The sequence below is a fragment of the Numenius arquata genome, chromosome 25 (genome assembly GCF_964106895.1).
Source record: "Numenius arquata chromosome 25, bNumArq3.hap1.1, whole genome shotgun sequence".
Classification (NCBI taxonomy): Eukaryota; Metazoa; Chordata; class Aves; order Charadriiformes; family Scolopacidae; genus Numenius; species Numenius arquata.
In genome coordinates, this window is record NC_133600.1 from 4,695,397 (window position 1) to 4,718,578 (window position 23,182).

General features: G+C 42.0%; 1 protein-coding gene across 3 annotated transcripts in view; it reads left to right on the forward strand.

Annotated features, from left to right (window-relative positions):
- The window catches only part of CRTC1 (CREB regulated transcription coactivator 1), a 44,234-nt gene that overhangs the window by 7,928 nt on the left and 13,124 nt on the right, over window positions 1-23,182 (forward strand). For 2 of the 3 annotated variants that reach the window (XM_074163636.1, XM_074163635.1), the window contains exons 2-8: window positions 13,001-13,117; window positions 17,566-17,703; window positions 18,509-18,570; window positions 19,415-19,509; window positions 20,864-20,949; window positions 21,355-21,398; window positions 21,705-21,925. In XM_074163636.1, coding sequence (XP_074019737.1) covers window positions 13,001-13,117; window positions 17,566-17,703; window positions 18,509-18,570; window positions 19,415-19,509; window positions 20,864-20,949; window positions 21,355-21,398; window positions 21,705-21,925 — 763 coding nt within the window. Of the gene's footprint in view, window positions 1-13,000; window positions 13,118-14,572; window positions 14,621-17,565; window positions 17,704-18,508; window positions 18,571-19,414; window positions 19,510-20,863; window positions 20,950-21,354; window positions 21,399-21,704; window positions 21,926-23,182 lie in introns of all 3 variants that reach the window. The other variant, XM_074163634.1, reaches the window with a different exon arrangement.

A 23,182-nucleotide genomic window follows, 5' to 3' on the forward strand; every position in this document is an offset into this window, starting at 1 on the left:
AAGCGTATCAGTTAGGTGTGACCTGCCTTTCTGTACGTTGGTGCCTCTTTAGACCTGTTGGAGAGGCAGATCTTGCAGCGATGTGAAGCTGTTCCCAAGATTTTTCCAGCTCTGGAGTCCTTAAGTGGCGTTTTGACATCCATAACCTGGATTAACGGGGGAAAAACCCCTCAGAAGCAAAAAGGAAAGCAGCGATCGTTTAATCTACTGACTTTTCACCTTTTTCTTTCCTTGCAGTGTCTTACGTAGATTGGGTTCGTGGGATCCATTCAGCAGGCACCAGTTGTTGGAGTGGTGTTGCTGGGTTTCTTCTGCTTGCGTCTGTAAATGCGATGGACAAGGATCGTCCTTGCCATCTTTTATACACATTTCCATGAGACCCTCTTCCCCCTCACCACCTCGGCGGCGTTTCTCCACTAGCGAGGGAAGAGCAAAAATAATATCCTCGATACTGCGCAGGTTTCCACCAGCCTCCTCAGATCCCAATGCCTTATTGACCTCCTCCTTGTAATTAGATTTTTGTCTTGCGCAGTGAAATGATTACATTGTACGAGCCTTTTGCATTCGAAGAATTTTGACTCTAATGGCAGATATTTTTACTACCGGGAGAATTGTCTGGTGCCTCACCTTAAGAGAACGATTTCAGCAGGAGCTAAGTGGCACGTTTATTCCGTACCAGTAGGTTTTTAATGGAACCTGCAGCGGTTGTGGCTCCTGCCAGCGCAGATTTCGGTGCTCTCCCGATGGCTGATAAACCCCAAAGGGCGCAAACGTGCCCCGCTTCTCTCCGAATCCACCAAATTTGTAGGGTTATGTAACTGAATTTTCATTCTTTAGCTAAAAATAAAAAATGGAACATAAAAGCTATTTTCATCTTGTTTAATGAGGGCATCTCTGCTTTTATTTCATCTTTTTGGAGAATTTCAATAGGAGGAATGGGGATGGTTTCAGGAACTTTTTTGTTTTAGACTGGACATTCATTCTCTGTCGTTCTCCCAAGTGTTGTCTGATATATTGGCCTGCTCAGAATAAGTATTTTCTTTAAAAGTACATTGTTAGCTAATAACGCTCATGAAAATAAACAGGTTTTGAGAGCGTTGCGCTAGATTTAAATATAGCAAACAGAATTCTTTGCCTTCCGGATATCAAATAATCAATGAGCTTCAAGTATGAGTCCTCTCTGATGTATTATATTGGATTATCAGCAACGTACACGCCTTTCTCTTTTGGAAACGCTTTCAGAAAAGAAGGGTGGCATTTGCAGAACCGCCACGGGATCTGGTTTGTTTTTAAAAGCAGCGCAAATCAGGTTTGGTTCATATTGTAGCTTTGCTTGGCACCGTGCCCGGTGATAGAGCACAACTCTGAAGAATAGTCACTATTTTAAGGCTGGAGTTGTGCTGTATCCTGTTTTTACTTGCTACTCAGTTGTGACTGTTAAGTTTTAAACAGTAAACCTTTGTTCACCAGAAATAGCAAAGTGTTTTCTAAACGCAGAGTGGCGGCCCGTGTATTAAATTTTATTATTTTTTACTTATTATTAATTACTGCTTTATTTATTTATTCAAATTCTGCAAGGTGTGTTCTTACCAGTTCTTTGCCCGCAAACCCCAAAACATTAGATAGTTCATATTAGTTCATTTTTGGGAGAAAGTTAAATGCAGTTAATGCATAAAGTGCCTCTGTGCAAAGTTCTGCTGGTGTAAGCCAGAAATAAATAATTAAAAAAATATATTGCAGCATTAAATGCTACTACCTTTGTCCCTCTCCCCTGCCTTGTTCTCCGTAAAACTTAAACATTCTGGTTGTTCTCTTTGGGGTTCAGAAGAAAAAGGGGTTTAGATTTCACAGAATCACAGATTTGGAGCGTAATGTGGATTTTGGGGTGGGTGATAAATAGTGAGTGTACGTTGGGGGGTGAGATCTTTTCGCTTTCACATGAATTCTAGGAGGCAGCTGGGGTAGGGGCCGAGGATGTCTGTAATTTTTATAACCCCGTTTCCTCACAATTTTATAGCTGAGGCAATCTGGGGAGTTGCTTGCAGCTCCTGAAGGGGAATCTAATGGTGCCTTGGAATTTGTAGATGACTCATAACAGGACAAAACAATCCAGTTAAGTGATTTGAGGTCTTAAATAATCTGTTCAACAGGAAGGTGAAGAAAACATCGTGAACTCATGAGTAATAATTGGCTCTCTTGGAGTGCTAAAAGTGCAGGGATCGCTCGTTGGCAGGGATTCAGACGATCCCTGTTTAAGCTTTGCTGATCAATATGTATCTCAACTCTTATGAATGAAATTTATTTGACTGGACTATAATGCTTTTCGCAAAGCAGTTATTACAGTTACCGGTTGGGAGAAGTTTATTTTCAGTCGGTCTGTAGTAGTGACACTTTGCACCTCAGCTGCGTGGGCTCAGGGTGCCTCTAATCTTCTGGGGTTTGCTTTTTCTCCTGTTCTTTGCTCTTTGCTCTGTGATGGTTTTTCGATGAGGAAGAACCTAACGATAACGGCCGCACCTCAAAGCGGAGAGAAAGCTTCATGGCTGCAAAAATTAAATGGTTTTAGATAATCCCAAAAATAAACCGATAGGAGCAACTTCCTCAAATGACTAACATTGTCACAGGTACTGGAGATAAGAGTTTATTCCATCATCTCCTCTCTCCTTTTCAAAGCACAGAATCCTTCAGGACTGCCTTAATTTTGCAGAGGCTTTTATGCAGCCGCGAGGGACCCATCCGGTAGATGCCCACCCTTTGAGACCTCCCAGTTTTACTGGTGAGCAACTGGAACCGCAGCATCTATGTGGTACTGTCAGGTAAACTTTAAGCTTAATCAGGTTTATAAAATCTCAAGTTAGCTGTCTTGCCGTCCCCTTTCCTCTGGCTGGCAGTTTTCATTACTCTAATGATGAAAACCCCTTCTTCTGATGCCCAGTTTGGTTTTTTCGTGGCATCTTCCTTTCAATCTCTGGCTCTGAGGGATGGAGGGGGAAGATTCTGCTTCCCCCCTCTCCGTGCAGACCCCGGCACTGAGTTTGTGCCAGCAGGGACGCTCCCAGGCGACAGCAGAATCCCTTTGGTTCTGGTCCATGAATTCGTCACCTCCCATTTTGTCGTTCATTTCTGAAGTCTTTGAGGAATTTTGAGTATTTTAGTGCATCGGGAAAACCTTCAGTCCTTGACGGGTGTATTTGGTAGCCATCCACTGGTAAAGATCGTGGCCTTGTGTCTGCAGCTCTGCTGGAGTAAAGAGTTGGTTGCGAAGTGTTGGAGTGTGGCAGAAACGAAGCCATTGCTCTTTTGTAGCCGCTAAATTCCAATATATTACAACAGATTCTTTCCTTTTTTTTTTTTAAAAAAAAAAAGGAAGCGAAAATGCATTTTTTCCTTTTCTTGAATTTTTATTCTTAATGACTGTGCTTGGCCGGGCTGCAGAGCTGTTCTGTTTGTGTCCTGACATGTCCGTGTGATAATGGAACAAATACTCGCAAGTGACTTAAATGACAGTGATGGTGATGGAAGAGTAAACAATGATGTAGCAGTTCTAAGAGCGCGGGTTCAAATCCAGTTCATACCATATGTCTGGATTTGTTCGTGGTAATTTTCACTTAGTTTGTAGTAGACATTTGGCTTCCTGTTTTGGCGTGGCAGTGCTTTTCTCTGCGATCTCCATCGCGCCGGGACACTAATAGCATGAGGAGGCCAGGGATGATTGGCAGAGGCAACAAGGGAAACTTTTGCTGGGGTTGTCCAGCGTTAGAATCTTCACTTTTATGAAAATAAAAACGTACTGAAATTCATTAAAAAAAAAACAACCCACATTGCAAAACATTTTGTTACAAAGCTGCTGATGGAATGTTTTAAATCCCGAGTGACCCAGCCGGAGCAGCTGCTATCACTGCGGATTATACCTTTCCTCTAAACTTCAGGCTTCATTTCCTTTAGTATCTTCCTGGGAGGAACAGCTGGGCGTTTGGATCCACGGCTGCTGTTGGATCCGTACTTGAAACTGCAGGAAATCAGTTACTTTAGCAAATCTGGCTTGATGGCGTTTCTTCCTGATTGTGACAGCCCGAAGGAGAGAGAAATGCGAGGGATTCTCTTTTCTTTTCCTTTGATAAATGAGTCTGTGTCGTCTGGCTCCATTAGCCGGGGAGAGCTGGGAAGGAGCTGGCTACGCTGCTTCTGGTTCCAGCCTTACTCTGCACGCCGGTTTCACTCTCCGTCGTTGCCATCAATGGTTGATTATTCAGAAATAATGAACAGTGTCACTTGCTTTGCAGCAGGCACGTGTAAATGTGGTCTGATTTTGGGAGGAAGGAACTTTGCAGAGTTCCCTTTTTATATCTCCGGCGTGTGTTAGCTTTAAGGGGCTGATAGCAGGCTGCGTACTTCTGTCTAATTCTAAATATTTTTTATCTAGTTCTATGGTCAAGCCTTTTCCTGGGGAATCAGTGTCTTTTGATAGAAGAACTTGAACTGTAGTTTCCTGATACTGCACCCTTTTCTTTGTATTAGGCAGAGTAGCATTAGGTGCTCTGAAAGACAATTTGAAACAAGTGGGTTTACATCATAAGGTTTATTTCCCGTTCACCATCAGGGCATTCTTTGGATTGAAAAGAAACATCTATCGTATACGCACTTCTGCGGGTGCATGTCAGATGAAAGGGAAAGTATTGATGTTATTAGATTTCATCAGCTAATTTTTAATTACTTGGAAAATGAAAGTAAAGGGCTAAAATTGCAAATAGATATCCGTCTCTTCTTTAGTCATCTATTCAGCCAATAGATAACACTCGTAGGTGGTTTTTAATCTGTAACATCTAAATAATGGAAGTCTTTTTAATTATTTGCAATAAATTGTCAAAATCCTGATAGCACCATAAAAACGGCCAGTATTAACTTATCAGTTGTGCTCAAACTATAAAAGCATTATATAGATTAGAAACTCAAGCATTCCAAAAACTCTTTCCAATCTTCATTCATCTCCTTCTGCGTGAGCGGTGTGATAGTCTTTAATTAATTTATGATGTATTCCCTTCTCCCGTAGTGAGAGTGAGACCCTTGCCTCTTTCGGCGCAGAAATAGATGGTGGTGGTTTACTGGGAGGCTGTCAGATATTTTGATTTATTCCCGTTGTTCAGCGGAGAGCTCTGGGTACACCCACTCTTAGGGTGCACCCTCAAACTTTGCTGTTGGGATAATTGAACCCCCGGGGAAGTGCTCTCTTAAGGAGTCTGAGGAGTTCAAAACCAACTTAATCTTTACCGTATTCTTCTGGTGCGATTATTCTCATTTTATAGGGGGATAACTAAGATGCAAGAACAAATTGATGCTTGGGATCTCCAGTTTGATGCACTTGGGACCCAGGGGGAAAACCCAACAGCAGGACTTCAGCTTTTAAAGTGCTTTTACATTCACAGCACAGGTTGTTGACTCCAGGAGAAGCAGTACTTTGGGAATTTTGACAGATCCCCAATATTTTGTGTTGAGGAAGCTGAAAATTAGCGACTGCCTCTGAAAAAGGCCTTCATTGCTCAGGTAGTGCCCTGAGGAAGACAGTGCTGGGTCGCTGTGACACGAGGCTTATTTCTCTCGTCGTTCATTTGACTCATTCTTTTCCTTCCTCCCAGCTTCCGTGAGAGTGAAGATGAGCTTTGCTCAGCCACCAGCTTCAGGGGCAGCCCCGAAACTTAAGTGTGAAATTGGGCCATGCAGCTGAGTTAGTCTGAACACTGGGAAAAAATCAGCCTTTTCTTGATTCCTGCTGTTCTCTCCTGTTTCCCTTCTACTCTCAACAATTCATCTGGTTGTGGGGTGAGCAGGTTAAGAGAAACCAAGCTGACCCACACAGTTTTTCTGCTGGTTCAGCTGCTTTAACCAGATTTCTTTCAGGTCATGAGAGCTCTGGTGCAAGGAGAGGGACAAGGTTATACAGCTTTCCTGGGAAGGAAAAGGCAGCAGAGCCCTGGGACCGTTCTCCACGGCGGGATCTGCCTGGTTGTATTATAAAACTACATCCCCCCTTGCTCATGAAACTTTTTTTTCTGCTAATAACTTTCTGTGCCTTCTCATTATTGGTATTAATTTTAGGCTCTTGGCTTTAATGAGATTGTGTCTGGGTCTGTTGATGTAGAGAGGGACTGGCGGCGGAATACCTGCTATAATTAATGAAATTGTGGCTAACATTGACATTTTCTTTTCCTTGGCTTACCAAGATTCTCTTTTATTGATCTGTGAATCCTTCCTCATTTAATTAAATGAATTCTAGACAGTTTCATGGAGGGTGGTTTAAGTAAATGAGGAGTTATTTAGATGTATATTAATTTTAGAAATTGGCTGGGTAGCAGATGCAGGGGTTTTAAAATTCAAATCCTAACTTTAGAATATTAACAGAAAATGGTTAATTTGAGAGGAAGGGCGGAGCCAAACTCTTTTGGTGGTCGGAGCAGTTAGTTAATTGTTGGATATTTTTGGGCAACTTGGCCACAAGTTTAAAGAAGTTTTTTAATTTAGTAGTTAGATGGGAAATTAGCTGATTTTTAGCTAATGGCTATATTGCCACTAAGGCTAAATGCAGTGACTGGGAATCGTTAAGTTGATGTTAACTTATCTTTCTTTTTAAGACTGTATTTGCTTTTCTTATCAACATGAGGATTGTGAATGGGAAGAAATCTCCCTTTGAAGAAAATACTTCCACTGGGATTCCTCTGAGTAACTGACTTGTCTTGAGGGTTTGTTTGACTTCGCGTTTAATTTCATGCTGGAGAAAGAAGCCAGATTAGTAGTTGGGGAGACTCTGCCTCCTGCTTTCTCGCAGGAGAAGCAGCACGGACAGGCTTGACCTGGAAAGTTTCTCTCTCTGCCCTACCCGTGTGGCTTGAAAAGTCCAATTCTGAGGATAAAAGGGCCCTTGGTCTCTGCTGTCTATCTTTGGTTCTTCCGCAGAGGCCAAAAATAGTCAGAGAAGGGCCTTTTCATTGAGGCAGAGCTTTCTACCGAGGCTTGGGCTGCGAGTTCATTCCTAGGGAGAGATCAGAAAATAGCAGTGAGATGTTATTGAGGGTGCCGAATCAACTCCTGCCAGCTTAAAAACTTCAGGCAACTGGATATTCTTTTTCTGTGGTGGGTCCTGCCTCTGGTTGCTCGAGGAGAAAACCTCCCTCAGAAATTTCAGGCGGATCCAACTGGGAAACTTTGAACTGCTTTGAGCAACAGGATTTACCTCTAATGCAGTCTCTAAAACTTCCAGTTAATCCTTTAAACGGAATTTAATTTCCAATTAAGCTTTAATAATACATTTCTAATTTTAATCGGCACTCGTTTTGCCTCTTATTAGTCTCAACACGCTAAAGAGAAAGCTTTTTGAAGTGAAAAGCTAAAATTTGTAAGAAAGCTTGGTATGGAAACTGCAAACCGGCAAAAGAGCAGTTATCATGAAATCTTACTTCCTGTATTCATCAGATATCTTAGGGGGTTTTTATCAAACGGACACTCCACCCTTTTATTACAGTTATGGGAATCAAATTTTTATGTATTAAAAAGGGCGTTTTAAAAGAAACGGTTATAGTGGATTTTGATTGACTTAATTCCAGTGTCAGATTTGCCGTTCGGTTACAGTTAAGTTCTGTCCATAAGTTTGTAATTTGCCCAGGATTTTTTTGGGAAGAATTCAGAAAAGGTGAAGTGTTGAATTTTAATAAATGCTTCCTTTGATTCCCATCTGCATATTTTGGACACTTAGAAAGTCTGCAGGAAAACTGGATATGCTTTTAGGGATACGTTTCTCTCCTTTTTTTTTTTCTTTTTTTTTTTTTTTTTAATTTTTATTGTATAACTTGACTCTCTCCCCGCAAACACAGCTGTACGTCCAGTAAAACTTTAACCCAATCCGAACGGAAAAATTGAGCTCGTTCATATAAATGGTTCACATCAAAACCAGTATCTGGAAGAATGTTCCATTGTTAGCAAGTCAGTAATTGCGTTAAATCGAATATTTTTGATTTCTTACCGCAGTTGTGTGTGTCCAGTTCCATTAACCACAGTAAGATCATGTCATGTTACTCAGCTCTTTGCTGAGTTAAGAGTGTAATTGCTTGCAAATTCCTAATTACTACATGGAAAGGTAACGAATCCTTCCCTGTTTGCTGTAAAGCTGCTGCTCCTGCCCCACAGATTGTTGCTCTTGGCCCTTGCAGAAATGTCTTTGTTTTAATATAACTTCAAACCTGACGAACCAACAGCGTGTCAGCCTTTTATTTGGGGAATGTTTTCAGCTATTGTAGAAAGCCGCTCATGCAGAAGTATTTGGTTTTTAAGGATTAAATTGGATTTTAACTTAAAAATCTTCATTTTTTTCTTTAAGTGGCGTAAAAGAAATGCCGGTGGAGGGAAAATTACAGCTTCAGTTAGGATCTGTCGTTGGGGAAACATTTCTTCTGCACAAGAACGCCAAGCAGGAATAAAAGGGTTTAACAAGCAAAAGCTTTTTCCTTACTGAAAGCTTTCTCAGGAAAGAACTGGAATATTTAGCAATATTTTCAGCTGTCAAGGAGCTATTATCTTGGCCACATAATACATAAATGGAAAAGCTGTAATGTAGAGTCACCGAGTTCTCGTGGTTCAAGAAATTAATATATCTGGTGAACACGAAGTAATTCATTATCGTACTCCACTATCTAAATTCATATAGAAAGCAAGTTGCTGCTAATTGAATCTAACCCCAGGAGATAACACTGGAGTTGTCATGAGACTTGTTAACATTTTAAGAGTAATCTGAGTTTTTATATTAAGAAAAGGCTTTTTTTTTTTTTTTTTTGGCTTTTAAAATAAAACCCCACAATTCCCTTCTTCAAACCTGATCCCCAGGCCCCAAATTGTGCAATATGCTTAATTCGCCTCGCAAGGTAGTTTTACAGAAAGAGGAGGAAATGCTCGTTTTAGTCACAGCCGCTGTCGGTTCTCATTTTTAGTCCTGTTTTTTCTTGGTGCTCGGGTCCCCTTCGTAAGACTCGAGACTCCGAAGTTCTCTCCAAGCACGAATTTTGCAGGTTTTTTTTTTTTGCTGATCCTCTGCTTTGAAGGACTCGAGCCGATTTTCCCTGCGCTCTCCCGTTGGAACGGCAGCGAGATCTGACGTCGCGGTATTTAAACATGCTTTTTTACACGCTAAAAAGCCGGAGATTGGAGGCGCTTGGCGACGTGGCCTGTTCTGCTTCCTCTTCATCCCTCGCAGATTGCAAGTGGCAGTTGTTGATGGGCTCCTCTGAACGGCGGAGTCTGGGGGCCACTCGCTGAAGAGAGGAACAAATCCAGACCCACGCGCTGGTGTGATGATATACGATAGCAATAACAAGCAATTGCTTCCCTTATTTTTGGCAGGGATCTCCAAAAATGTTTATCGAAGGTAGCGTTGCTAAAATTAATGATGCTGCAAAGCCATTTAACGAGCTCGGGTTTGGGAACCGCTTTAGTTCTCCATCTCTTGCGTTTCCTCATTTCCACCTTTAACTGCAGTGGAAAGACAAATAGTCGTGACCTCCTTGTTACGTTGTGCTTTGAGGTAGGTATGTACCGGGGAAGGTTAAAACATTAAAAAAACATAAAGCAACTCCCCCCCCCCCCATGCACCCCTCCCTGGGTGTCTTATAGTAGGTTCTTTAAAAGAAACCAACACCTGTTGAAATAGTTACTTCAATGTTTGGCACAAATCCCAAGCCAGCCTTTTTTTAACAACAAAAACATATGTACGGGCCAGGCGAAAAGCACAGCTAGTTCTGATATTGTGCTTTTAGTGCTCTGCAGCTCTGCCTTAACGGGGCTGTGACTCATTAAGTCATACCAGCGCAGAGCCTTTCTCTAATTTCACGTATTGCTTAGAGAGCGCCGGGTTGTAATTGCGTGTCAAAAGATTGCAAAAGAAAAAAGAGGGGAGGGCCCTTTCCTGCTTTTTTAGGTGGGATTTTTTTTTTTTTTTTTGGAACCCTTTGATATGACACGCTGTGAGTGTTTTGTAAGTCTTGGGGCTGAGGGGATTTATCTGCCCTTTGGTTAAGAAAAAAAACCCATCGGGCAGGTTGTGGCTGGTGTCCTGCCCGAAGAGTGGAGGCTTTGAGAACCCGTTCCATAGAGAGGTTTCATATCTCAGAGTTGTTTTGTGAGTTTTTGGATTAATTTGGCCCCTCAGCTAAAGCATAAAGGTTTTGGCTGTCTGTATATTTGGAAATTTCCCCATCCCTGGAGGGGTTCAAGACCAGTCTGGACGGGGCTTTGAGCAACCTGGTCTGGTGGGAGGTGTCCCTGCCCATGGCAGGGGGTGGCACGAGATGGTCTTTGAGGTCCCTTCTAACTCTACCATTCTGTGATTCTCTGATTCTATGAAATTGATGGCTTCTAGGGGAGATTCTGAGAATAAAGGATATTTGAGTTCCTTTCTTAGGGATAGATTTGAAGGTGGAGGAACGCATGCTCTGTTTTCCTCGGGATGATCTTGTTTTCTCTTCCTCTCTTCAGGGAGTATTTTAACACATATATATATATATACACACCCCCCTAAGCGTCGGCACGATACAGGCAGACCGGTCCCTTTTCTCCCTGCCCTGTCTTGGTGCTCCCAGCGTGGTATCTCGGCTGCCATCGCCGCTGGGGCATCCCTGCTTGCCTTGCTGCCGTTTGATGGGTGGACTCTGCACAGATCACCTTGTCGAGACGGAAAGCGCTAGAAAGATCTTCGCTCAACCGCCGGGCCTTTGTGGTAAAGCTGTAGAGGCAGAGCCCCTCGGTTCCATCCTGCCGTTTCCTTTGCTTGAAGAAAATGCAAAGCAAAAAAAAAAAAAAAAAACCACCACCACCAAACCAACAAAACCCCCTGTAAACATGCCGTTTTGGGGATGCCCGCCTTTTTCTAGTACTTTTCCCAACTTTGCTCTTCAAAATCCTGGCGTTGGGAGGCGAAGGCTTTCGGATCTGTTTGAATGAAACTAAAGCAGATTTGTTGATGTACACACTCCAGTACCTTAGCAACCAACCTGCATCTAGGCCAAGAGCTGAACATTTAGTCTTTAAACAATTCTTTGCTACCAATCTAGGAATGTTCTTGCATTTCAGAGTGCAAAACTAGTTGACATCTAGCGAGGAACAACATACATTATAAAATATGTACTCCTCCACCGTGGGAGGAGAGGGAACTTATGTAAGCTCATTTCTCTGCTACTTTAATTGTAGTTTCTTGAGTCCTTGGAAGATGCATCCCCGGGAGCTGGGTTGTTGTGTTCAGATGATTGCAAATTCTGCTTTATCAGTGCAAAATAGAGCTTCGGCGGCATTAAATCTAGGGAACGGTACAGAATTGAATGGGAAATGATTTTAAATATTGGTACTACTAAATTAAAAATTTGGGACAGGTCACTAACAAAAGATTAATCAAAAATTGCTGGTCTTATTATTGAACTGTTGGGAGGGTATGGTGTTCTGAATGAAGTGACGGTGAAAATAAGTCAATGTTTGAGTAGAAAACCGTTTTCTCTTGCACGCTTTTTTGTACACCAGAAACGCACACGACAAGGGGGAAGCGTAGTAGAATATGTCAGTAGAGAGTTGTCATTCAGAACCGAAGAGCGATGCCGAGCGTTTATTGCGACGTTGCAGACTGTCACATTTATTTTCATGTGTGCCTGTTCGGTAAGGAATTCTTTCATGGAATTGTCAGAGTTGGAAGGGACCTCTAGAGATCCTCTAGTCCAACTCCCCTGCTGAAGCAGGGTTGCCCAGAGCACATCACTCAGGACTGCATCCAGGTGGGTCTTGAAGATCTCCAGAGAAGGGGACTCCACGACCTCCCTGGGCAGCCTGTTCCAGGGCTCTGGCACCCTCACCGGAGAGAAGTTTCTCCTCATATTTAAATGGAACTTCCCATGTTCCAGCTTGTGCCCGTTGCCCCTCGTCCTATCGCTGGAAACCACTGAAAAGAGTCCGGCTCCATCCTCCTTCAACCCACCCTTTAGGTACTTGTGAACATAGATTAGGTCTCCCCTCAGCCTTCTCTTCTCCAGGCTAAAGAGCCCCAGCTCTTTGAGCCTTTCCTCGTAAGGGAGATGCTCCAATCCCTTAATCATCTTAGTTGCCCTACGTTGGACTCTCTCCAGCAGTTCCCTGTCTCTCTTGAACTGGGGAGCCCAGAACTGGACGCAGTATTCCAGTTGTGGCCTCACCAGTGCAGAGCAGAGGGGGAGAATGACCTCCTTCGACCTACTGGCCACGCTCTTCCCTACGCAGCCCAGGATCCCATTGGCCCTCTTGGTGACAAAGGCACATTGCTGGCTCATGGAAAGTTTGCTATCGACCAGGACTCCCAGATCCTTCTCCTCAGTAGTGCCTTCCAGAAGATCCATCCCTAAATTCTTTGCTGGCTTTTTTTTTTTTTTTTTTCTGTGGCTGGTTGGGTTTCCTTTGAAAACCTGTGTCTCTGCCCTCCCTACAGAGCTTTTCCTGGTGCAAGAAACAAGAATCCTCACCTGCTGGTGAAAAGCTGCATTGTCTCTGTTAGCTGGGGAGCTAAAAGGTTGAATGTTTGGTTAAACAGTACACTTAATATATTAAATTAAGGTGACATTTTTACGTGTGTGTCACACACAGGACCAGCTGATTAATTTTGATCTTAGAGTCATGATCAGACCGACCCGGGGTATTTTCTGAAAACCAGGAGGGAATAGCAGGTGACATAAGAACTGTGGGGTTTCACGTGGTGGTAATTTGTTGGAAATGGAATACGGTCGCTGACTATGGAGTTGATTTTTCTTCTGTTGCTTCACGCTATCACACACGACCTGCCGTGGTGGTTTCCCAGCCGCGCTTTGTGGAGAGGGTTGACATCCTCTCGCACAAGTTGGATTCATGTTGTTTATCGATGCTCTCGACGACAGTGGACGTGGTGTTGAGTTAGTTAAAAGAGTTGAAAAAATAAATGAGTTGCTCTTACACTTTCCTCCTCTTTTTCTTTTAGTTACAGCTGCAGAAAACCCAATATTTGCAACTGGGACAGAGTCGTGGCCAGTACTACGGTGGGTCGCTGCCAAATGTGAATCAGATTGGAAACAGTGCCATGGATCTGCCCTTCCAGGTGAGTTCAACAGGGGGATTCTTTCTTTTGCTTGATTAATACTCTGCCTACATGCTATTTTTTCCTCCCAGAAGACCATGAACTAGCTGCTGGTTCAGAACACAGCACCGTGGCCTCAGCAAATCACCCTGTTTTAAGAATGGAATGGAGTATAGTTGTCTATGGGATGTGTGGACATATTTTATTGTACGTATCTAGTGTTAGATATTAGTTTTCCCATTCCCGGTGCCTTTGTGTCAAGAGTAGGCAGAGGCGATGCAATTTCTCAGTGAATATTTGTGGAGGTGGGTTTGTTTGGTTTTTTTTTGTTCAGTACCAAATTCATAACAAAATCTGCGAAGATACTGTAGACTCCGTGCAAAAATGGAAGCAAGTGATGAAAGTAATGGGGGGGGTTTAGGAGAGAAGGGGGAATGGAACCCACACTGGAGTCAGAGTAGTCACTTTTCTTTGGGCTGGCTGAAAAGTAAATGTAGGGATGTACTGGTTTTATTTTTTCCTGCTGCTGCGACTCCAGAGATAACGCACTGTAAACAGAAAATCAGTGTTTTTTGTGAATCTTTTGCTGTTACTGAGTATGTTTGGGCAGAAGGTGCTGTACAGAGGGTAGGGATGGGTGATGGATACTTGTGGGACTCCTGATTTCTGGATGGTCCTTAAAATAATTTAAATTTCCACATTAGTTTTCCTTTTTTTGAGTAGTAACATTTATATTTTATCTCACAAGGATGTGGTAAGAATTAAATTTTGCAGTTTGTGGTTTTCTGATGAAGGCAGTTAATAAATACGGAGAAAGTATTGATGAAATGTCTAACTCTGCATTTAGACATACGTGTCAACAGCTCGATTTGTGGAGGTTAAAAGCTTGAGTTTTGGGCAAGAGGAGAAGCAAATAATCTGTTTTAATCTGATTTAGGGAATACAGTGCAGGGGTCTGTAAGGTTATGAAGCCCTTAGTGTTACTCCACAAGTTTCTGGTCTGTTCAAGATTTTATCTTTAGTTTCTTGTTAAGGAGGTTCATAGTTATTGGTCTTTTTAAGCAATAATATTTCAGTATTTTTGTGCTTGATGGCCATTACTGACAGTTATTACAGAGACTCTTTTAGCCCTGAAACTAATGGAATGCTTGAAAAGTGAGTATTCGAAAATTTACGAATGACTAGAGGAGGATACGGAAACAAATTGTCCTTAAACTCCAGGTTTTTATATATTTTTTTACATATTTTTCCACACACACACAAAAATTTCCAAAGTTGATCCTGTTTTAGATAACAAATGGTGACAAGAAACGAAATAAAGCCATGTGTTTGTATCGGTGATGAATGCTTTCCAGGTTTTTCAATTTTAAGCTAACATACAATGAAATTGCCAAAAGATACTTTGCGAGATGTGCGGATCAGGTGAAGCCTGTGGGAGCGTTAGTGTCTGAGAATCTTGGTTCTTTGCATTTACAGCACAACGGAGCTCTGGCAGAAGCCTTTGGAGCAGTTCCTGTCTCTTTGGTAAACAAGTATTTAGGTTTGTGCAAATACGTATTTAGGACTGGTGTACTGTTTGCCCAGGTAGATACGTATTTTAGCACATGTTACACTTTTTTTTTCCTGGTATGCACAGTATTTATTTGATTCACCCTCTCAGCTCCAAAGGAGTTATGGTCTGTCACATAAATACAGGTTTTGCCATGCATCCCAGTTTGGAACATGCATAATAATTCCCGTACAGACTCCCCCGGACTTGCTGTGGTCTGTCGTGTGATTACTTATGATTTCTGGGGGATTAATTTGATGCAGGCGGTGATTTATTTGGCGCTGTCTTGGCCTGTGATTTAAGCGATCTCTGCGCATGTGCACTTAGCCTGCATGTTAAACTCCATCGGGAAGGGCAGAATGATTACCCGAACGCTGCTTGTCTCCAGGAGGCACCGAAATGTAAACCCTCAGTAGGTCCCACTCCTCTCTTTCCCCCTCATCCACCTTGCTCGTTTTTATTCCTTAAGCCAATGTCTTGATAAATCTTCAAGGGACACTGTTGCTTTAGAGCACTGAGCTTTTTCCTTCCTGTCTGTATTTAGCTGCTTCTTTTTTTAGTGTTTTGTGAAGTTTTGGTTCTAATCTCAAATCTTTGAATGTTCTTCAGGGAAGCAGAAAAGTTTTCTTTCTTCATTACCCAAATAAAATTGATGCTCAGACCTGTTCTTGTTTTTTTTTTTTTTAATTCACATTTTTGAATTTTGTTTACTGTAGTTAAACCTCACGTGCCCTGCAGGGATGGGGGTTTTAATGAAGGTGCGTTGCCTGGTGTTTGGTCCAGAGTAGGTTTCATGGGTTGAAAACTGTTCAGAGGAGCCAGACCTGTTGGAGGTGATACCCGTTTTCTCAAGTGTTTGTATTCTTTTCGGATTTCCCCGAGCAGGTTAGGGATTCACCTGGGATCTTTGTTCCTGGAAAGCCAGAGAACAGGGTTGCCCAAAAACTCCTCGCTCTGTAAATTGTAGCCCTGTGACGGGGCATGATCCGTGTTTCCTTGTGCCACTGTTGCACTCAAATTAGATTTTTGGGTGTGTTTTTAGTATAGAAGTTGTGCCAGAAAAGGAAACTCAAGAAATAACTATTTTTTGCGTTCAGCTTTTTGTCTGTATACTAATATGCATTGGCTTCCTTTTAAATTCCAGGTGAGGTCTGCATTCTGTGTGCTTCACGCTGGCTTCTCCTTTTTTAGTAACTTTGTGGTTGACACCACTGACATAGGAAATTGCTTCTCCTGTTGACCTTCCAAATACGCATGTATTTGCAAATTTTCCTGCCTCTTGGGGTAGAGTTGATATAACAAAAGCACAAAAAAGAGTTTAAGAACTTTTGTTGTTGTTTTAGAATTACGAACATTCCCAGTTCTGTGTGGTGCCAGTTGGGTAGAACTAGATTTTTGTTCAGTGTTTGCAGCAGAGATTAAACCAACGGGGTTTAATTTAGATTATTTAAAATGGAGATGCTGTGACTTGAGGTTTCTAAATCTTCATACAAGGAAGTCATACATGCTAAGGAACTGAAGCAAAACACCATGATCTGACTGACTGACAGTGCAGTAAAAAGTCACTGTGCGCTCTTGCTTGTCCCATGTTGACTTAAGCAATATTCTGCTGCATATAAAGTGTTGGCCCTGAAACGAGAAAATAAACACCACGGCCACTTTGCATCCATTTATATTAACACAGGTTGTGTGTGTGCATAGAGGGAGAGGAGACTAATATTTGCTAAATAGAAAAGAGTTTAAAATAGTTAGAGGACTCCTTAAAAAGTTATTACAAACAGAAGATTTAAAACTAATTGTAAAACTTCTTAGAAATAATCATTTAAACAGCCAAGGCTGGACACTTTAAAAAATAAACCCAAGATGAACGTGGAAGCCAGATGGTTTCATGGCTTGGCAGCCAGGACAGTGCATTTGCCACGTGCAGCACCTGAATGGAGGAGGAAATTTTGGATTTCCAAACAGATGGTGTTGAGGGACTCAGCAAAGCTGTTCACATTGGCAGGGAGTGGAAGACTCTGTAGCTTTTTTTTTCCCCCGGAGACCCATATATTGCTGTTGGAAGTATGAGTAGAAGTTGACCATTCCGTACTTCCTTTCCTCCCCCCCGCCCCAGGTATACACTGGGAAGGGCTTTTGAAAATGTGGGAGAATTTTCCAGTTCAACCTGGGAATTCGTCTCCCCTGTCCTTTCTCGGCCATCCTCGCTCTCCGAAGTCACTCGCTGACAATAAACGCTCCCCAGATACCAGCGCAGATAAGGTTCGGGGTGGACTCAGCCCAGCTGGGTTCCCTGCACGACCTGAAGGAAATGCAAATCACTCAAGAAATATTGGATGCCGTAACTTTTTCTAGACAGAGGAGGAAGGAAACTGCTTTTCTTTTTCTTTTAATTCTATCAGTGTCCCCTTAAAATAATTACGCTGAAAGGAGGGGTGAAAGGAAGCTTTGAGGGAAGGCGGCGTGTTCTGGTGAATGTTAGGCTCACGGTGCATCTTCTTCCCGCATCTCCTGCCCTTGTAGTTCGAGCTCTGGTTGTCGGCACGTTCCTTCTGGATGCATGCTGCATGCGACACCGAGGGAATGTTCACGGCAGTCGGCGGTAGGCTCCCTGCCATGCTCACTTGTGGTATTTTAGAGATCCAAAGGTTGGAGAGCAGCGCTGATTTATGAGAGGGCAGGTCCAGCATGGTCTGCCTCCACTTGTCTCTAATCTCTGTCTGGAAGAGATAGCCTCGGTAATTGCTTTCCATGGCTGTAGTGAAAATGTTGCTGGAGGGAAAATTTACGCGGTTACACTCGTCCATATCCTTTTTTGAGTTTTATTCCTTAGACTAATGCAGCCTTGCATACGATCTGGATAGGTTCTGGGTGCTGGTGTGTGTGTTTTCCTGCGTATAACTTCACGCGTCTCTCTCAGACTCCTTTTCAGTCGTCAGCATTGGACACAAGCAGAACAACTCGGCATCACGGTCTGGTGGACAGAGTGTATCGTGACAGAAACCGCCTGGGCTCCCCGCATCGACGCCCCCTCTCTGTGGATAAACATGGAAGACAAATATCCTTTGGCTCGTGAGCTGGCAGCGAACACCTACCTTTTCAACAATACCATAATTTTCAGGTTTTGGAGTTCCCTTCTTCCTCCCCTCCTCACCTGTCAGCGGAGTTGCTTCCCATTTATCTGTGCAGTTAATGTCAGCTGCTTTTTCTGAACTGGGATCTAGTCTATAAATACCTACTATTCTGTAGAGTAAGCATTTACCTTTCCCTGTTTCCTCGGCTCTAAGTGGGGATAATGATACACATGAAGCTGAGAGGGACTGAGATCCTTTGATGGAAAAGGTGAGGCGGTCTCGGTGAAACTGAGTTTCCCTTCAGAACCGAGTAAACCCAAACCAGAATAATTCTTTGCGGTTCATTGTGCATTTTATTACAAGTTGATTTAGCATCGGTTTAGCATTTGCCAAAGCACTATTTCTTCTTGCCATTTGTGAAAATGAATTAGCTTATTATTTCTGACTGCCTTAAAAAGTGCCGCAATCAGACTGGCTTGATGGGGCTAAAGGGGCCGTGTGAGTGGGAGAGCAGGGAGATGATGGCTTCTCGGGGAGGACTTAGATGCTCAGAAAGAGAGAAGGAGGATGATTGTCCTCTTGCTCAAACATTACAATAATCCAGAAAATATTTTGTTTTGAGTGTCCTTTTAAAGTCAGGATGTTCCCCACAGGGGCTCTGCTTGCCTTTCTCCTGTGAACTTAATGCTTCTGACGGGGTAATTTGAGTTATTCCTTAGAAAAAGCGTTCAAATAGGTCTCCTGCGTAAGCGAGCAAGTGGTGTTCTTACCCTTAACTGATGGAATCACGTGGACAGCTGTCCCTACGGCACTGTGTATCTGTCACCTCCATCAGACACGAGCTGGAGAAGGTTCGTAGCACAATCACGTGTGTTAGTGTTTGGCCTGTGTTCTCTGACACCACAACACTCACGTGTGCAACAGAGGCCTTTATTGTTCCCCACAGCAGCTGGTCATCTGAATTGCCGTACCTTCCTGAATTTAGAAATTGATTTTTTTTTCCTTCTATTATGCTTATTCTTTGAGATGACTCACTTTTAAACTTAAGGTGTGTCAGCTAATGTCATCTTTTTAAGCGTAAATCTTCCCGGGTGTACCTAGGCATACCCCAAAATTGTTGAGTTGTGAAACACTTGGATATTTCTCCCTGCTCGTTGCCTGTTCCTGCCCCTCCTGCTTCTGACATTGAGGTGCCCAGTTGCCCAAGCGGTTGCCTACATTCCCAAGCAAGGACAGCTCATCACGAGATGTGTTGAGCATGGAGGTTCCCGTCTCCACAACATAATTCCATCCTGAACCAGTCATTTTCCCTCCCTATGAAACAGGGATGCTTTCTTTTCAAAGACTAGTAGAACCAAAGGATGTATAAGCACTTAAGCAAAAATTGCATTATTTTATCGTGCATAATCTTAACAAAGCATATCAAATTATTTTCTAATGATGGCAACCAATTTATCCCATATTCCTCTCCATCCCATTATTGAAACAATTGCTCTTCAAACTTGAACTAATTTGTTCTGCAAATTGATTGTTTCACAAGGCAATTGTGCCTGGTATATGGCATATATAGATTTTGGTTTTTTAATGCAGTGTATTCAGGTTGGTTATTGAGTTGGTTACATTTATCTGAGATAAACATTCCCTTATTTAGAGAAACTGACAATAAAAGTGTTGGGTTTGCCTCCTTCCTTTCAGGACAAATTCCGATTCTGCCTTGCACCAGAGTACTATGACCCCAGCTCAACAAGAATCCTTTTCAGGAGGGTCACAGGACATGCAGCAGAAAAGAGGTAAACGGAGAAAACCGGTAAAAATACATGTAACATTGAAAGCATTGTACGTGAGAGTATATGCACGCATATTGGTGTTCATCTATTTCTATAAATACCCGTGTAGATAACAACACTCTGTGGATTCAGTTACTCAGGAATTGGAACAAAGGACCACATTTACTCTTCTGCGTACTGAAATCCAGAAAAGATGATGCAAAGCTCATAGAATGTTTTCCTGAACCCCGTATTCTGTTATTCGAAGACCTTTCTCTATGGGGAAAAGTAGTCTGGGCTTTGGGACGCCGGTGGTTGGGCTGCTCTCAGGGGCACTAGAGGTTTGTAGAGATCACAGGCATTTCATGGTCAGTAATACAACATCATAAAGCAGCAAGACTTCATCTAATTTATTTATGGGATTGTGATCACCAGTAAGTACACCCTCAGAGGCAATACTTACTAACAGTACTCTCTGACAACATCTCCAGTTAGGAGCTGGAGCAGCACAGCCCCCGGCACTAACAATTCTGGTGCCCTCTGCTGGCCCTTCTACCTGCTGCCAGTTCAAGAAATGCATTAAAAGCTCTTAAATCTTGTGTGGAGAAATTTAATCCGTAAATAACCACCTAGAGATGGGTGAACACGCAACACTCGGGTGCATATGCGCTGTAGTGCAGCTCTTCCATGTACTTCTAGAGCTGTAAAACATTAAATAATGATCATCTTAAGCAGTATTACATAAATATGGATTTATGGTCATCAGTGTGAAAGGCTCCTGTTGATGCATCTCTCTGGCTGGGCTGTCTTGTGCCGTTTCCTTGTCACCTTGCTATTAGCAGGTGACATTAATTTCATCAATGATGAGTTGATTGCTTTGAACAAACACATGTGCTTGGGATACGGAGAAGTAACAGCTTCATAACATTTCTCTGTCCCAGGGGAGATGGTCTGGATTTTTCCCCACTGGAATCATCCTGTGGCCACCTGTTAGATGTGGTGGGTGTAGATCATTTGTGCAAAATACAAAAGATAAGAAAAACTAAGTCCCAGGATACACTTTTCCATTTAGATCTAAGCAGACTAAATTGGAGGCCAAAATTTTTTAAATGTATTATTTGGGATTTTTTTTTTGAAGCTGATAATATTTCCTTGCTAATTAAATATTTTTTTTTTTTCTCCTTGCTAATTAAATATGATTTTTGGTCTATAATACTAGAGCGCCACTGTTTCATATTCATTTATAATAGGTTACTTTAGAGGTTTCAAATGGTTAAACTTCCAATCTGAAAATTTCTTACTGAGAAGCTTAATACATGATAATGTATAATAACAATAATACATATAATATGATTCCTTTTGTTCTCATTTTTTCCAGTTCTATTACTGACTGTCCCTGGAATGGAGGAAACCAGCTCTGAGGCAGACAAAACCCTCTCTAAGCAAGGATGGGACACTAAAAAGGTAGGAATCTCACATTTCAAAGCGTGAAGATTTTACTTTCTAAATGTATTTAGGTAAACCCATGCTCTAAATATTGTCAACCAAAACAAACTACTTGCAGAGATTAGAGATTAAATGCTATATTTAGCAACAAATCACTAACGAGTAGATCAGAAAGGCACTTTATGTGTGCGTGTACATGTTTGATTATATCAGGAGAAACTCTTTAAATTTGAGCCTTGTTGGGCCAATAAAGCAATGAAGGCGACAGATTTCTTCACAGAGCTCTTGTGTAGAAGAATAGCTGTTCTGTAGAAATGTATTAAATCAAATAAAACTTACTAATTGAACTATATCCTCAGCATTGGAGCTAGAGCATCCTCTAGCAGTATCTTTGCCTTTAAAAATGTCTTCCTTCTATTTTAGACCGGGTCATCAAGACCTAAATCATGTGAAGTTCCAGGAATCAAGTAAGTTTTGAGAAAATTTTCCTAAAGAGCATCGAGATCTTTAAGAGTTAATGTTATATATTGAATGTCACATATTGAATGTCGTCTTGCTTTTGAGTTTCCTGAGAGGTCCTTAGGTGATATAACACTGCAATATACAGGAAAAGCCAGAACCTCTCTGGGTGACCCTCTGACTGGTTTATCAGAAATACAATATATAGTTCTGTATATGGTACCTTCCTTTTTTAAAAAGACTTTATAGATCTGTCCAGGCTGAAATTTAAATTGAGGTGAGTCTTTTTTTCTCTTTCTCTCTCCCTTATTTAGCATCTTTCCATCAGCTGACCAGGAGAACACTACAACACTGATTCCTGCCACGCATAACACGGGTGGCTCCCTGCCAGACCTGACCAACATCCACTTCCCTTCCCCGCTCCCCACGCCCTTAGATCCCGAGGAATCCACATTCCCAGCCCTGAGTAGCTCCAATAGCACCGGGAATCTTGCTGCCAACCTGACTCACCTGGGCATCAGCACCGCCAGTCAGGGTAAGAGTATTATCTGAGGTGTTGGTACAGATTGTCCATAATATGTCACAATTAGGGAAATCTCTTTGCTGGGTATTTCTGTTTTGTCTGAGAGATAATTGCACTTCCCTGTTGATTGAGATTTCGTTGTGAGCTTTATCAAGCCATTTCTGCACAAAAAAGTGAGAAAGCTGTATTTAGTTCTACAACTTACAAATTGTCTTTCATTTTTCTCGTGCTCTTGGTGCCCAAATCTTTTTCTTTGTTCTTTGTTTTTTGTTTGTTTTTTGTGTTTGTTTGTGTATAAGACCACGGGAGAGACTGGCATCCAAAGCTGCCTTCCTTTTTAATTCATTGTCCTTAACCCCACCAGCACTTGTGTTATGGAAATATATTAGGTAAACCTTTTGTTTTCATTCCTTTAGAATGTTGTTTTTTTGTTTTTTTTTGTTTTTTTTTTAGAATTTTAGGTTGTTTTTTTTTCTGTGTGAGAATTCTTTTGGAGAGAGAACCTTTCTTGCTTCATCTGAAGCAAATTTTCTCTTTTGAGCAATCAAGAACAATGTGGAGCCTTTACAAGGCTTGCGAGTTTTTGTAAGCTTAAGTTTTGAAAATATCCTGAATATTTAGGCTACGTAATATAGCAGGGCTTTGGGAAATAACACCCCAGTGCACACCTTAATTTCTCACTGCTCTCACGGCGGTGCCTTTGTGGTGAAATTGTTGCTTCCCTAGTGAGGTAGGTTTTGTTGCAAGTTCTTTTCAAGGACCGTTGCTGTTTGAGCTGTTCGATGTGGTGAGGCCCAGTTGTGTTTGTTGTGCTTTTTGGACTTCAGCAATACTGATAATTTTGTTTTAAAACCTCAAACAAACATTATTTGCCATGCTGGCAGTTTATAATATACTGATCACCTAATAATTTCAGGATTAAATTTAACTTTACAGCCTAAACTGGTGATTGCTATTTTTTACATAATTTCACTGGGTCGTACTCGAATAGTTGAGAAGGTGGTTGCATTTTTTTCTTGTGAGTGACAATTGCAGTCGCTTGATTCCTAGAATAGAAATGAGGCGCTGTATCCAAAAATACAAGTGTATTTCCTGTGTTAGGCAGGATTCCCTTCCCCACTTAAAAATCCTCTCGTACATTGGGAAAAGGAAATAATTCTAATCAGGTTAATGCAGTGTTATGACTGAGGGGTTTTATTTAAGAATGAAGCAAGAAGACGGTTTAACCACTGAAATACAGAGTAGGGCAGCAGCTTTCGGTGTCTTTTA